At 47.3% G+C, this 13,298-nt stretch overlaps 1 protein-coding gene across 1 annotated transcript; it reads left to right on the forward strand.

Moving 5' to 3' along the window:
* Nucleotides 1-9,647: 9,647 nt before the first annotated feature.
* Nucleotides 9,648-11,176, forward strand: LOC119298913 (heavy metal-associated isoprenylated plant protein 35-like). Its single transcript, XM_037576218.1, has 2 exons — nucleotides 9,648-9,864; nucleotides 9,963-11,176. The coding sequence occupies exons 1-2, from the start codon at nucleotides 9,777-9,779 to the stop codon at nucleotides 10,886-10,888; spliced, it is 1,014 nt and encodes a 337-aa protein (XP_037432115.1). The 5' UTR covers nucleotides 9,648-9,776; the 3' UTR covers nucleotides 10,889-11,176.
* Nucleotides 11,177-13,298: the final 2,122 nt, after the last annotated feature.

Genomic DNA, 13,298 nt, shown 5'->3' on the forward strand with positions numbered 1-13,298 from the left:
TTTTTGCTTTTGTCTTCAGTTGTAGTTTTCCTACTCTGGGTTTTTATTTGCTTGTGCAGATGGAGGCTTTTGCATCGCTTGATGCAAACCTGCAGAGTTGATTCACCCACTCGCAGCTAGTGAGTGTCGAACCTTTGATCTCCATGCGACTTGGACTTGGGACGCCGGGCGACGGGAGGAGGAAATGATTTCCCTGTGACCGTTGTGAGGAGGTTTGTGTCTGAGACAAGCATATGAACACATCGATGCCTCCCTTGGTAAACAATTTTGGTTCCAGATTTCGGTTGTCTTCCCGTCACCAACCCTGATCAAGCCTTGCAGCAAAACATCTCTACCCTCAACGACACATCGCCAAATCTGGGATGGGCCACTTCCAAGTTGTGCATGTAAGGTATTTGTATTAGGATAGTATTTTGCTTTCAATATTTTGGCACTCAAAGTATCTGGTTGCTGCAAAAGGCGCCATGCCTATCTTGCAAGGAGAGAGAGGTTGAACAATTATATATCCTGAAATCCTGGACCAACGTGTTGCCTAATGAGACCGAGATATAGATACTTATTGTTTTTGAGCTAGAGAGTTACATGGGCAGGCCCCTTGTAGCTCCTCACCTTGTTTTTCTGGCTTGTGTCTTTGTTTTTTTTTACTTCGGTTTTGTTTGCCCGGTTTTCTTAGGGTTTTCTATGTATTTGTTTGACCGGTTTTTCTTAGTTTTTATTTTTTTTGTTTTCTTTTTCATATTTTTCTCGTTTCTGTTTTCTCCCTTTTCGTTTTTATTTTTCCTTTTTGTTTTTAAATCTATGAACTTTTTTCTGAATTCATGAAATGAGCGTACCTTTCTCAAATTCATGAATGTCTTTCAAAGCCGTGATTTTTTTCCATGAACTTTGTATGAATCCGTATTTTTTTCTCAAATTCACGGTTGTTTTTCAAAGCTACAAACTTTTTCCAAATTAGTGGGCATTATTTTTATTGGAGGGGACGGTGTTGAGGTAACATACTTTTGCATTAATTTTATTTCTCATGCTATTGTAAACGACTTGTCCATCATTTGAGGAATAAAATGTTATTGCTAGCTGTAAAAAAGACATACTTTTTGCGTTGGAAATCATGTGGGTTCGACATATTGCCAGGACACAGGTACCCAAAATATGGTGCGGTACAAACAGGTCACGAACACAAAGCATTCCGCTGAAACGTGTCACGTATGAGTTGACGCCACGTCCATCAGACTTTAATAAACACATTAAATCAATAAAGTTGCAGTTGGGATAATCATGTGCACTTTGGTCACTGCTCCCTGATAATGAAAATCACACACACGGGATGAGGTATGAGGTAAGAAGTGGAGGGCAGGCAAACAGTGTGATAATAAGCTAGCGGCTAGCGAGCTAGGCCGTCAGGTGTGCAGATATAAAATTACCTGACGGAGGTACATGACAGCCGACCTTCAGATATCACGACTGGATCTCATGTCTCACCCATCCATCCATCCAGTGGTACGTGTTTAAGTAATTTGTCAAACCCTAGCTATGCTATGCTTAGCCTAGGCATCAAGGCGAGCGAATTACCGTGCCTAATTAGACGATCGATGGACGAGACGGATAAGATTCATGTGTCGTAAAAGCTGGCGACAGGGACAAACGGGCAGGTCAAATCTCCACATATCCTAGTCAACTCGGCGCCCTTTTGGCCAAACTCTGAAAATACCGGCTGGATGTGCGCCGCAAACAGTAACAGTTGGAAGCTTATATTAATCAATGGGCGGTCTAAAAACACCAGAGGTTATCTAGCTAAGGGCCTGTTTGGTTTTAAATAAATCACCAATTTATAAGTCAAAAAGTAAAAAAAAAAAGTGACTTATTTTATCAAACAGATCCAACTTATAAGCACCCCAAATTATAAGTCATAAGTTGCTCCACTCCAACTTAAAACTTATAAGTCACCCTCTTTTGCATGGGTCCCATCATCTTTACATAAAAAAGCAAGGTGGGAAGGTGTGCTCAGATGACTTATAAATCAGGTGACAACCAAACAGGCATGACTTATAAGTCACTAGTTTTAAGTCACCTGACTTATAAATCAGATGACTTATTGAAACCAAACAAATCCTAAATGTCGCAATTACTATATTACCGCGGGTGATATTATGAGTGGATGGATGTGGCTCCCAAGTCCCAAGTGCCGCCGCTGACCCTCTGCTGGGGACAAGTCTGCGTGCGGGCACTGTGGTTAAAGTTCCGTCCGTAATAGCTATAGGAATATGATCTGACCTTCTTTTCTTCTAGAATGCGCATTGATGTGTGTATCATATAGTATTAAAAAAGAAGAGGGGTCAATCGATTAGAGCAACTCCAACGCGGCGATCCATTTCATCCGTCGCCGTCCGTTTAAATCGCCGCGGACAAACGTGATGGCCCAACCCGCCGACTCATTCTCAAATGGCGTCCGCACAGAGCCATTTTCAGCCCAAAATTGGGGCTAAAATGCATCGACGCGGATGCGCCGCGCATCCTCTCAGTGTCCATCCTCTGCTCCCCCGTCGGCGACAACCCTAGCCACCATGGGGATCTTCTCCGGCAAGAACAAGGGCAAGAATATGGTGCGTTCTCTCGGTGTCCACAGCGTCCCCATCTGGCGGCCGGCCAACTACCTCCCACATCTTTATTAATGACACGGGATGACCGCGGGCCCATGCGTCAGCAATGGCGGGCGGCCTTTTTTAATCCTAGTGTGCGGGATGAGGGGAGGGGGGCGTGCTCATCCTATTCCAGACGCCCGTCCCCAACTAGCCACCCTCTGCTCTCTCGTCGGCGACAACCCTAGCCACCATGGGGTTCTTCTCCGGCAAGAACAAGGGCAAGGCCCCCGTCGGCCCTTTGCGCGCGCTCCCCCAGCCTCCGACGGCGTCTTCCCGCCAGCCACAGCATCGCATTAGTGTCAAAGTGCACCAGGCGAAGTGGCACTGGGAGCACTGCATCCCCCTCCCCTACCCCGACGCCACGCTGCCACACGACTTGCACTTGGATCTGAAGAGGATTCCAGTGCCGGCGGTGCCACGGGCGGCGCGGGCGCACGCTGAGGAGGTATGGCGTGGCACCAGCGGCAGCAGCTGACGCCGGAGCAGCGCCTCAACCCCACGTACGCATAAAACTCTCCTGATTGGGAGGTCTAGTTCGCGTTGGAGCATGAGGAGCAGCGTCGGTGTGGCGTCCGCGACGTGAAGGTTGGCACCCTGCCTCCCCTCGTCGTGCGCGACGAGGACCAGGAGGTGGAGGACCAAAGGAAGGAGTGGTCTGGTCTCTAGATGTTGGGCTTCAGCGCGGGGCCGACAAATTCACTGTTTTGATCATTTTGGTTAACTTGAGCATAATATGATCCTATGTGCAAAAGTTTTTTGGAGCTGATCATTTTATGCCGTCATTGTCTTTGGCGGTAAGATAGCACATCCTACCACCAATGCTTTTGACAGTAGGACTTACTTACATTGTCACGTCCATTCGATGTGAAAAGACCCTACAACCATGGTCTTTGTCGGTAGGCACATGCATGCAATGATAATAGAGGCACGCATGCAATAAAACAGAGATGAAGACCCTACTGACATAGGCTATGGCGGTAGGGTAACACATCGTACCGCCATAAGGCATGGCGGTAGGATCTTTTTACGCATAAAATGGATGTGACAGGTAAGTCCTACCGTCAAAGGCCTTGACGGTATGATACATTACCCAATTGTCAAAGACAACGGCGATAGAAAAAAAAATCAGATCTGAAATAATTTTGCACCTAGAGTCAGATGCTGCTAAACCAATGAAAAAGGGTCTAAACAGTGAATTTGGCTGCGCGGGGCACTCCCCTTGTGTGTCCCAACAGAACTAGCTAGGTTCCAACTCACAACAGAAAGAAAACAGAACTACTAGCTAGGTGAGCAACAAGCTGCGGTTGCGAGAGTCGAGAGGCAGGCAGGCAGATGAGATCCACTGCTAGCCAACGACTTGGCGCGCAAATGCTAGCGTCAAGGCCGCAATCTCTGCGGCGAGCAATCCTCTCTTTTGGCTGCTGCTACTAGCTGGCTCCTACGTAGGACGTAGCTAGGACTAGTAACCGCACTATGTAAGGCGCAGCCCGCAGCGTGGTGTCTGTTGGCGCTGACGCCGACGCCGCGGGGCGTGGAAGCGCAAACAGTCGAGAGGAGACCATCCATTCCATGGATCCTATGGGCACTGTCAGACACGTGTTTCTCCCCTGGATCGATCATTACTGCAAGAACAGGAAAAAACTTGACAAGAATTTGTGATGGTGCCGAATTGTATTCGATAGCTCGTTGCGTACAGGTGCTTGCTTGAAGCTTGGTCCGTCGTGATCGGCGAGCTGCACCATCAGATCACGGTGATTGAAGCTTGCGTGCATGGCAATGGTTGTGTTTTTACCTGCTTTGCAGATGCCTGGCTAGGTCATGCTGCATCCGCGTTTGGGACAAGTGCATGCATGATTGATGCACGAAGGCCGCGATCAAAACCCTCGGTTTCAGATCAAGAGCTCACGGTGAAGTCCCCGATCCATCGAGAGTACGTCTACCCGGCTAGCATTTGGCGTTGCAATGCGTCTGCCAAGCGCGCATCTCTGACGGAGACATGCATCAATAGTCGATAACATCATATTATCACGGAGGAAATAAGATCGATTGTTCGATCAATAATATGATATAAAAGACAAAAATGAGGTAATAATTGATCCGGCCGGGCGGGCGGCCCATGCAGCACCGCTGCACGGGCACGGTATGGGGACGACGTGGCGTCGACGTGGAACGTACATACAGCACCTAGAAACAATTAAAGCTATGAGATGACATATGTACGTGCATGAACCCGATCGGTCGGCATGCCGTCCATACACGCAGCAACACATGGAAGTATGCATGTATACTCAATGACGAACCGCATGCATGTATACGCAATGACGCGAGTACGTACGTATGGCTGCCGCCTTGTTCGGTGTTGCATCCCGGACGATTTGTTTAACGTTATCCTGCCGCGCCGTCTCTGCTTCAATTTTGGCGGTTTCATTTCTACTTCTATTCTACGTGCGGTTTCTTTCTTTGACCACCAACATCAACATGGTTGCTGCTTTTCACCAGTCAGGATGTAAAAAAACACAAGTCGTATGGTGCAGTGAGTGCGTGGTCCTTGGCGACAAAACCGTAGCTGCTCCTCCCACGTGGCCGGCACACGAGCGTGGGGCCCAAACGTACCACTGCTGCTGCACCATCCGGCGTGGTTTCCCTTCCCTTGGCCAAGGGTGGCCCAAGGCCAAGGGAGGTGCATGGGACTGGGAGGGAAAGGAAAGGACACACATGCATCTCGTTTTACATTCCCCGTCTCCGTCCGCCAACCGCACGCACGGCCGCCGGCTGACTCACTTAATTTTGACCCGGCAAAGCACGAGGAGGTCCGGCACATATCAAGCATGTCATCATGTCGTCATGTCATCTATATATCCGGCTTGGTCTGCTTTTTGTTTTCTGTTTTCGAACAAAGCTTGGTCACGCATGAATGCGAGGAGAGGGAGACGTGCCCTTCTCCCCCTTTGAACAAAAACTCCAACTAACAAAACAAGAGCCGCAAGTCCAACAGTCATTAATTTCCTAAGCACCCCAGTCCACCACAGAATGCTACGTGCCCATCGGAGCCACAAAAGGGGAAGCGATAGAGTGCAACAAGTTGCTGATGAGTGTGTAACACTAATGCTACGACTGAGTGCACCTCATGAATCATTCATCTGCATCCTGATGCTGGTGTTTCAAGAAAAAATACTACTCCCTTCGTTCCTAAACATAAGTCTTTGCAGAGATTCCACTACGAACCACATACGAATATATGTGGATGCATTTTAGAGTGTAGATTCACTCAGTTTGCTTCGCATGTCGTCTATAGTGAAATCTTTAGAAATACTTATATTTAGGAACGAAGGGACTACTACGTAACAATCATGCAGGCGGAGGCAGGCGGCTGCTCGTCACGCAACACATGAGTCCAACAAGACGTAGTACAAAGAAAGAGACCAAAGAGATGGACAGTTTATTATCTATCTGTCAGATAAGAAAGAAAGAAAACATGTGGCTGGCTCCCCAGTCTCCAAAGGCCAGGATAGAAAGCTTGCGGCTGTGAAAATAACTCTGCGCCACCATGGATGGGATCCACCGAAAACGCCCTCCCGGTCCAGGCCGGCCTTGGAAGTTGGAACTTCTCGCCGTCACGGATGGCAATCAGCGCTGTCCGTCCGTCTTGCTTGCGCTGATGCTGCTAGCACAGCACCAGTACTGCCGCTCCTCCATACTAGCTGAGGCCGTATGTACATCTGTCTCGGCCTCATCGAAATCGCAGGGCCCAAGGATAAGCAAAGCCTTTTTCCTTCCTCATGAAAAATGTGCATGTAGTAGTGCGGCCTAGCCATGGTGCAGTCCAACGTCTCATCATGTTTCTCCAAAGCTACTAGCACTAATATTTCAAAAGCTAATAATTCTTCCAAGGTCGTACTACCTTCGTCCTGGTTTATTCGTCCTCATTATACCATGTGTCAAATTTTGATCATATATTTAACCAACAAAATGTTTATGCGCGTCATAAGAAAGTATATCTTTGAAAACTATGTTCAAATATGAATCCAACAACATAATTTTTGTTGACATGCATTAATATTTTGTTAGCTTCATATTTACTCAAAATTTGTTACAAATTACGGAAGGGGCCAATAAACCAAAACGGATGTAGTACTACCATTTCTATGCTCCTGCCAAAGGTGGACCTGCGTCCTCCACCACGAGTCTCGCACCAGCGCGGATGACGTAATCGACAGCCAGTCTACCATTTCTCTACCAAGCAAAAAACAAAGGTAGCAATAATTCAGGGATGAACCTTTCCACTTTTAAAAAATAAAAAATTCGAGAGTACGTCAATGGCGCAGGCTTACGGCAGATTCCACTTCCATCTTTTCACTTCATATTCATGTGCATAACCATGCGGCTATCTTTTTTATTTAGAGCCTTGAGATTCCACGAAATCAGCTTCTAGTCAACTATTCAACCTCTCCCGCGCCCTTAATTTAAGTATGCATTTAATTTTGACTCCATTTCCGACCGAGCGTCAAATTTTACGACCAGAGGAAACCCAGCCCATCAACGTGATTGTGCCAGTTGCCCCACAAAAAGCTCAATTTTCACTAGGACACACTAGCCCATCAACGTGATGTATTTTGAAACAAAAAGATTATAATACCAGAAAATGTCATACATGAACTTTCACAAAATGGCCATGCATTAGAAGTAAACTTGTCATATCATGAAACAAAACAAGGAAACTTTACAAATTATTCTACAAAAGCACCGGAAATCTAATTCGGCTCTTGGGAGTATATGCTCCCGCGCATCAAAAATGCTTTTTGCAAATGTCAAAAGAATTTGAGTAAACATGGATGGGCATCACTCAAATGCTACCTGCAATTTTAGGGGAAAGCTTAAGCATCTTGTACTGTGCAAAAAAAAAAAGTCAAACGCCAAATGTTACCTCCAAGTGTTGCACTTAATTTTCTTTAAACACTGCTATCCCGCTTCACATGAAAATTATGAAGCACCCTTGGTATACTAACAAGAACATCTAGAGAAATAATCATGATTTTTAAATTTAAGGGAAAGCTTAGGCATTTTGCACTGTGCAAAAAAAGTCAAACGCCAAATGTTATCTTCAAGTGTTGCACTTAATTTTGTTTAAACACTGTTATCCCGCTTCGCATGAAAATTGTCAAGCACCCTTGGTATACTATAATAGGATGAAACAATAAAAAATTATTGATACGTTGCAGATGTATCATGTATCGCTCTAGGTTGTGGCAGTTACATACTGAATCTCATCTAAACATCCATCGCTACTCCATGCCTACACTTTAATACAATTGCCTTTGTTCAAGTTACTCTGCTTGCTACAAAAGTGCTACTTGTACCGTTACTATTGCTATCATTGCTACCATATTGTTGTGCTACTACTAAACTGCTGCAAGGAAGTGATTCACAGGTGTGGTTGAATTGACAACTGAGCTGCTAAGGCTTATAAATATTCTTTGTCTTACCTTGTGTCGAATCAATTAATTTGAATCAAATACTTCCCTCAAAGACTATTTTGACCCCTATACTTGTGGGGTCATCAATGAAGTACCGAGCTTAGGGACATGGTGTTTTTTAGCTCAAGCTCAAATGAGCTCGAGTGAACAGTAAAATCCGAAAAAATTTAAAAAAACTTCTGACTTTTTTAGTGCAAGCATTGACAAAAGTTCTCAGTGCTCACAAAATTTCATCACGAAATAACATTCGTGGAAGTCATACAAAAAAATGATCCTCCAAAAGTGTTATTTTCGAAAACATTTTGTGAATGTTTCCACCAAAAATGTTCACATTTTTTTGAAATATTTTACATTTTTTTGGATTTTACTATTCATCGCGAGCTCAAATGAGCTCGCGAGCAGAAGATGACTTCCACTAGCTTAGTTGTTAATGTTATATGCTTAGCTAATTTTTATATGCACAATATGAAATTGGTGGTGTTGCGCCAACATGGCATGTCATTGGTGATATATATTTCTAGTTGTGTTGGACACGTGGCACGCCATTAGCACATAGTTATTGCTCATGTGCGCACAAACGCCATCAGTAAAAATTATCACTCACGCTATATTGGTGGTGTTGGGTGCCAACGCCACCAAGGCTCTTTTTGCCACACCACTACTAGGCTTTTTCTGCACCAGTGCTACATGAAACTCATGTGAAATATACCCAAGATAATTGTCTTTAGGGATGGAAGAGTTTAGAACAAATGGGGAGGTTTGTGATGTGAGAATTTGTGCACATTGTGCATTGTACGGTAAATCGTAAAGTAGAAAAGAAATTGCAATTCAGTTAGAAGATTTCTTTTTGGAAAATTTAAGTATGAAAAGTTCTAAAACAAAGAAGAATTGCATGCATTTTGATGTTTCTGTGTATGATGCATTGTAAATCGTGAAGTAAAAAAGAGTGTCATTTCATTCAGAAGAGAAATATATGGATAGTTAAAGCATGAAAGGTTTTAGAACAAACGAGAAACCCTTGTGTTTTGGGGTTTGTTTATTGTGATTAAGCTCAACCATGAAATATTTTCAATAGTACATGTGGCAGAATTTGTTGTTGTGCAGATGATATCCAACGGTCAATAGTGTCCGAATTTGCTATATTTGCACTGGCAGATTGGCTTCATCCAAAGACCTATTTTAAAAATTATACATATGCTACAGAGCGATCATAATCATTGAAGAGCGTTTTGATGGCAACTTTAGTTATCGCGTGGATGTCAGTACGATAAATTTTGATGAAAAACAGAAGTGCAGTGGAGTTGCCGTGCTCGACCGACCAACATAAATTGTCATCAAAATCACTCTCAAATATCATGCTCCCAACAATACGGCCGCCGGAACGGATACCTAGGAACGGAACGGATACGCCGCCGCCGCCTGTGTACTAACAATACGGCCGCCGCAGCAGAGCACCCGGCCGGCCCACATGTCAGCGGCCCATGTGGTCGTACTCCATCCCCGCGTCCACCTCTATAAGTTGAGCACCGCATCTGCTGCCTCCCCTGAGCTCCCAGCGTCCTGAGAGGAGAGCCACAGACTCGAGCGCCCCCCCATCCTCATCCTGCTCCCTAACCAAGAAGCGAGACGACGGTGACCAGTCCCCAGAGCGCACTCCCACACCATGGATCTCCAGACCTTCGTGCTGAGGGTGACCATCCACTGCCATGGCTGCAAGAAGAAGGTCCGGAAGGTGCTCAAGAGCGTCGAAGGTACCAGCGTCGCCCTCCTTAATTCTCCTCCCGCCGCTGCATTTTCGGCTTAATTAGCTTACTAAGTGGTCGTCGCGCGTTTTGGTTGGGGTGCTCAGGCGTGCAGGACGTGAAGGTGGATGCCCAGCTGCACAAGGTGATGGTGACCGGCACCGTGGACGCCGAGACGCTCATCAAGCGGCTGCACAAGTCGGGCAAGCAGGCCCTGCCATGGCAACACACGCCTGCCAAGAATCCCGACCCTGCGCCGCCAGCCCCAGCCGACGCCCCCGCGCCGGCCGAGGACGGCAGCAAGGATGCTGCTGTAGCGGAGAAGAAGCCGGCGGAGCCTGTGAAGGAGCCGCAGGCCGACAGCTCGGACAAGAAGCCGGAGCAGGAGACGGCCCCGGAGAAGAAGCCTGAGGCGGAGAAGGAAGCAGAATCTGAGAAGAAGGCTGACAAGGAGGAGGAGGCGAAACCAAGCGACGAGGCAAAGCAAGACGGCGGCGAGGGCGAGCCCAAGGCAAAGGGCGCCGAGCCCGCGAGTGAGCCCGCTGCCGCCGCAAAGGAGGCCGGCGGCAATGACGAGGCCGAGGCGAAGAAGAAACAGAGCAAGCCCAAGGACGCCGATAGGTCCCTGTCCCATGCGCCGATGCACGCGCGCCACGAATTCAACCCATACGGCGCGCCGCAGCCGGTGATGAGCTACAACATGGCGCAGCCGAGAGCGAGCGTGTCCCACTACGCGCCGCGGCCGGAGCAGGGCTACTCGCTGCAGCAGCAGCAGGCCGGGTACTCCTCCTCCTCCATGATGCAGCACCCACCGGCGCCGGCGCAGCAGGCCTACTCCCAGCAGGCGCAGCCAATGCAGCAATGGTCGCCGTCCTACCTCTACATGCCGTACCCGCACGCGTCGCCGGAGTCCTACTACCAGGACTACTACAGCCCGCCCGGGACGCACGCGGCGCCGCCACCCCTGCCGCCGCTCCAGGACTCGTACCGCCTGTTCGACGACGAGAACCCCAACTCGTGCAGCGTCATGTGATCGATGGCGGCTCCGGCCACCGCCGGAAAAGTAGCCAGAGGCGGCCTCATAATCGTATCGTAATAGAGACCTCTCTGGTTGTAGGTAGAGACAGTAGCTTGTTACTCTCTTCGATTGGGAGGTCAAAGCTCTCCTTGACCAATCCTTTTTCTTTTTCTTCTTCTTCCTCTTTAATTTCTTCTTCTATTATTGCTACTATTACTGTTCTAAATAGAGCATGTAATTGTAATGAGAGAACCTTTACATGTAGTAGTAGCATCAATGAGATCTTCCACCCTACTAGTACCACTAGCATTTTGTATAATCTAAAAAGACATGAGAGAGAGAAACATAAAAGAAAACACGGATTATATATTATACAGCTAAAGAATCTTCTCTAGAGAAATTAATTACTCAGTCCCGTAATATGCGTTTTTGACACTATTGTAGTGTCAAAAAACGCTCTTATATCACGGGACGGACGGAGGGAGTAGTAGAAAGGTTGTGGTCTGTGCTCCAATCCAATCATGCATGTCTAGAGGATATCCTTGCCGATTCTTGTGGCCAGCTCCCGAGCAGCCTCTGACGATCACCTTCCCTTTGCCACCGATCAAGTTAGCACGATAATGATGTTTAATTAATTAGTGTGATGGCTCAGCAGCCCAACTTGTTTAGGTTGGTGCTCGGGGTGAGGCCAAGCTGGCCGGTTTGTCTGAAGCCTTTTCATATAGCTAATCGGTCGCTCATGCCGAATGGTGTGGTGCTGGCCGGTTTGTTTGAAGGCTCTTGAATATAAGCAAGAGGGCTGTGCTTGCCCACATGTTAATGATTTGATTTACCCATGCTGATCTCAGCCTGGGTGATCATGCATGATTTATATATAATGCTGGTACAGTAATAAGATACTGTTATGCTCATTAGAGTCAGCTAATCTGGTTTCATTATTGTGGGTTGCGGGGGTACCATATATATAATAATGGAAAGGTGGTGGACAAATCGTGCCTTGCTTCGTTGTTAGTTAGCCACTGGGGACGGATTAGGACAATGCATGGAGGTATAGAGAGAGAGATGCAGGACAGATGGTGCACATGGCATGCCGAGCACCGAACAGCTAGCGAAAGGTCCCTCACATTTCGCAAGTTTTGATATATTTTTCTGCATTTTATTTTGGGGCGAAATAAAATGTGATATGCGAAATGTCTTGCACGAAGATGCTCTCCATCCATCTAATAGTACAAATAGCGCCAAAACATTGCATACATAATGCCTGGACAGCGGTTCAGGTAGCGAAAGAGCGTCCACCGCTACCCACCCAGTTCATCATCATCATCGTCGTCCACGAGCATCGTTCGGTTCATTGCCGTCTGGATTCTGATCGTGGCACGCGGACAAGCGCAAATCCGAGCCATGGGGCCACTGAATCCATCCCGTTTCGGTGCACATTCGGCACGCATCACTGCTTCCTTCCTTCCTTCCACAGCGTTTATCTGCTCGTCGTCACTGGCGCTGAATGGGTGTGGGTGTGGGTGCACAGCGAGTGGTTGGCGCAATAGGCTCGGCCACCATGCATGTTTCCTGGGATGGAATGGACGCAACTTTCTTTCCAATTTCACCTCTCCGTCTTCTTTTTCTGCGCGCGCTCCCCTTGATTTTTCTCTCACTGTCACACCCATGGAAAATGGACGCTCTCGTGTATATATGTACGTACAACACTCTACGTGTCATAGCGTCAGTTTCCTTGGGCCGCCCGCGCAAACGAGTCAGGTCAAATCCGCTCCCCGAGAAACTCGAAAAATGTTGAAGCTGCTGCTGGAATGGCAAAGAAGATCCTTGGAAGCAATCTCATTCTTTTTCTTCACTTTCCGTGGCTTGCATCATGCCAGCCACCACATGCTCGTGAGTCGATGTGGTTGAATGGTTAGAGGTATTGTGGTATTCTCAGCCCATCAGGGATTAAATCCTGATGCTCGCATTTATTTCTCGATTTATTTAGAATTTTTGGTGATGCGCATTCAATGAAAGGAGACGTTTCCGTCTACGACGAGGTGCCTACTGCGATTTTATAAATTTCGAGATGATATGCCGGCTCAGTCTTTCGAAGGTGCTCACAGAGGTAGGGTGTGCATTCATAGGAATGAGTGTATGCGCGTGTATGTGAGCGCTTGCGTCTGTACCGTGTTAAAAAAACCATCACATGCTCCATCGGCGCCATTCCGGGCCTCCGATGCACGAATCATCTTGGTTTCGGTTAGAGCATCTACATCCGCCAGACGCTAAGAAAAACTGAGATGGACGGGCTCCTCAAGTCGCTCCTACACACTCGAAGCAACCGACACCTCTCATATCCAATCCAAATCTGAAACAGATATGGGATGGCTGGGCGCGCCAGGTGGGTCCACCATGTTGGGTTGACAGCGGGTTCCCACACAGA

Source organism: Triticum dicoccoides, chromosome 5A (genome assembly GCF_002162155.2).
Source record: "Triticum dicoccoides isolate Atlit2015 ecotype Zavitan chromosome 5A, WEW_v2.0, whole genome shotgun sequence".
In the NCBI taxonomy this organism is placed as follows: Eukaryota; Viridiplantae; Streptophyta; class Magnoliopsida; order Poales; family Poaceae; genus Triticum; species Triticum dicoccoides.

Excerpts from the sequence above, each read along its gene's own strand:
- LOC119298913 (XM_037576218.1), top strand. The coding sequence starts at position 9,777 with ATGGATCTCCAGACCTTCGTGCTGAGGGTGACCATCCACTGCCATGGC. Across the intron at positions 9,865-9,962 it reads GGTGCTCAAGAGCGTCGAAG|GCGTGCAGGACGTGAAGGTG; the intron begins GTACCAGCGTCG and ends TGGGGTGCTCAG.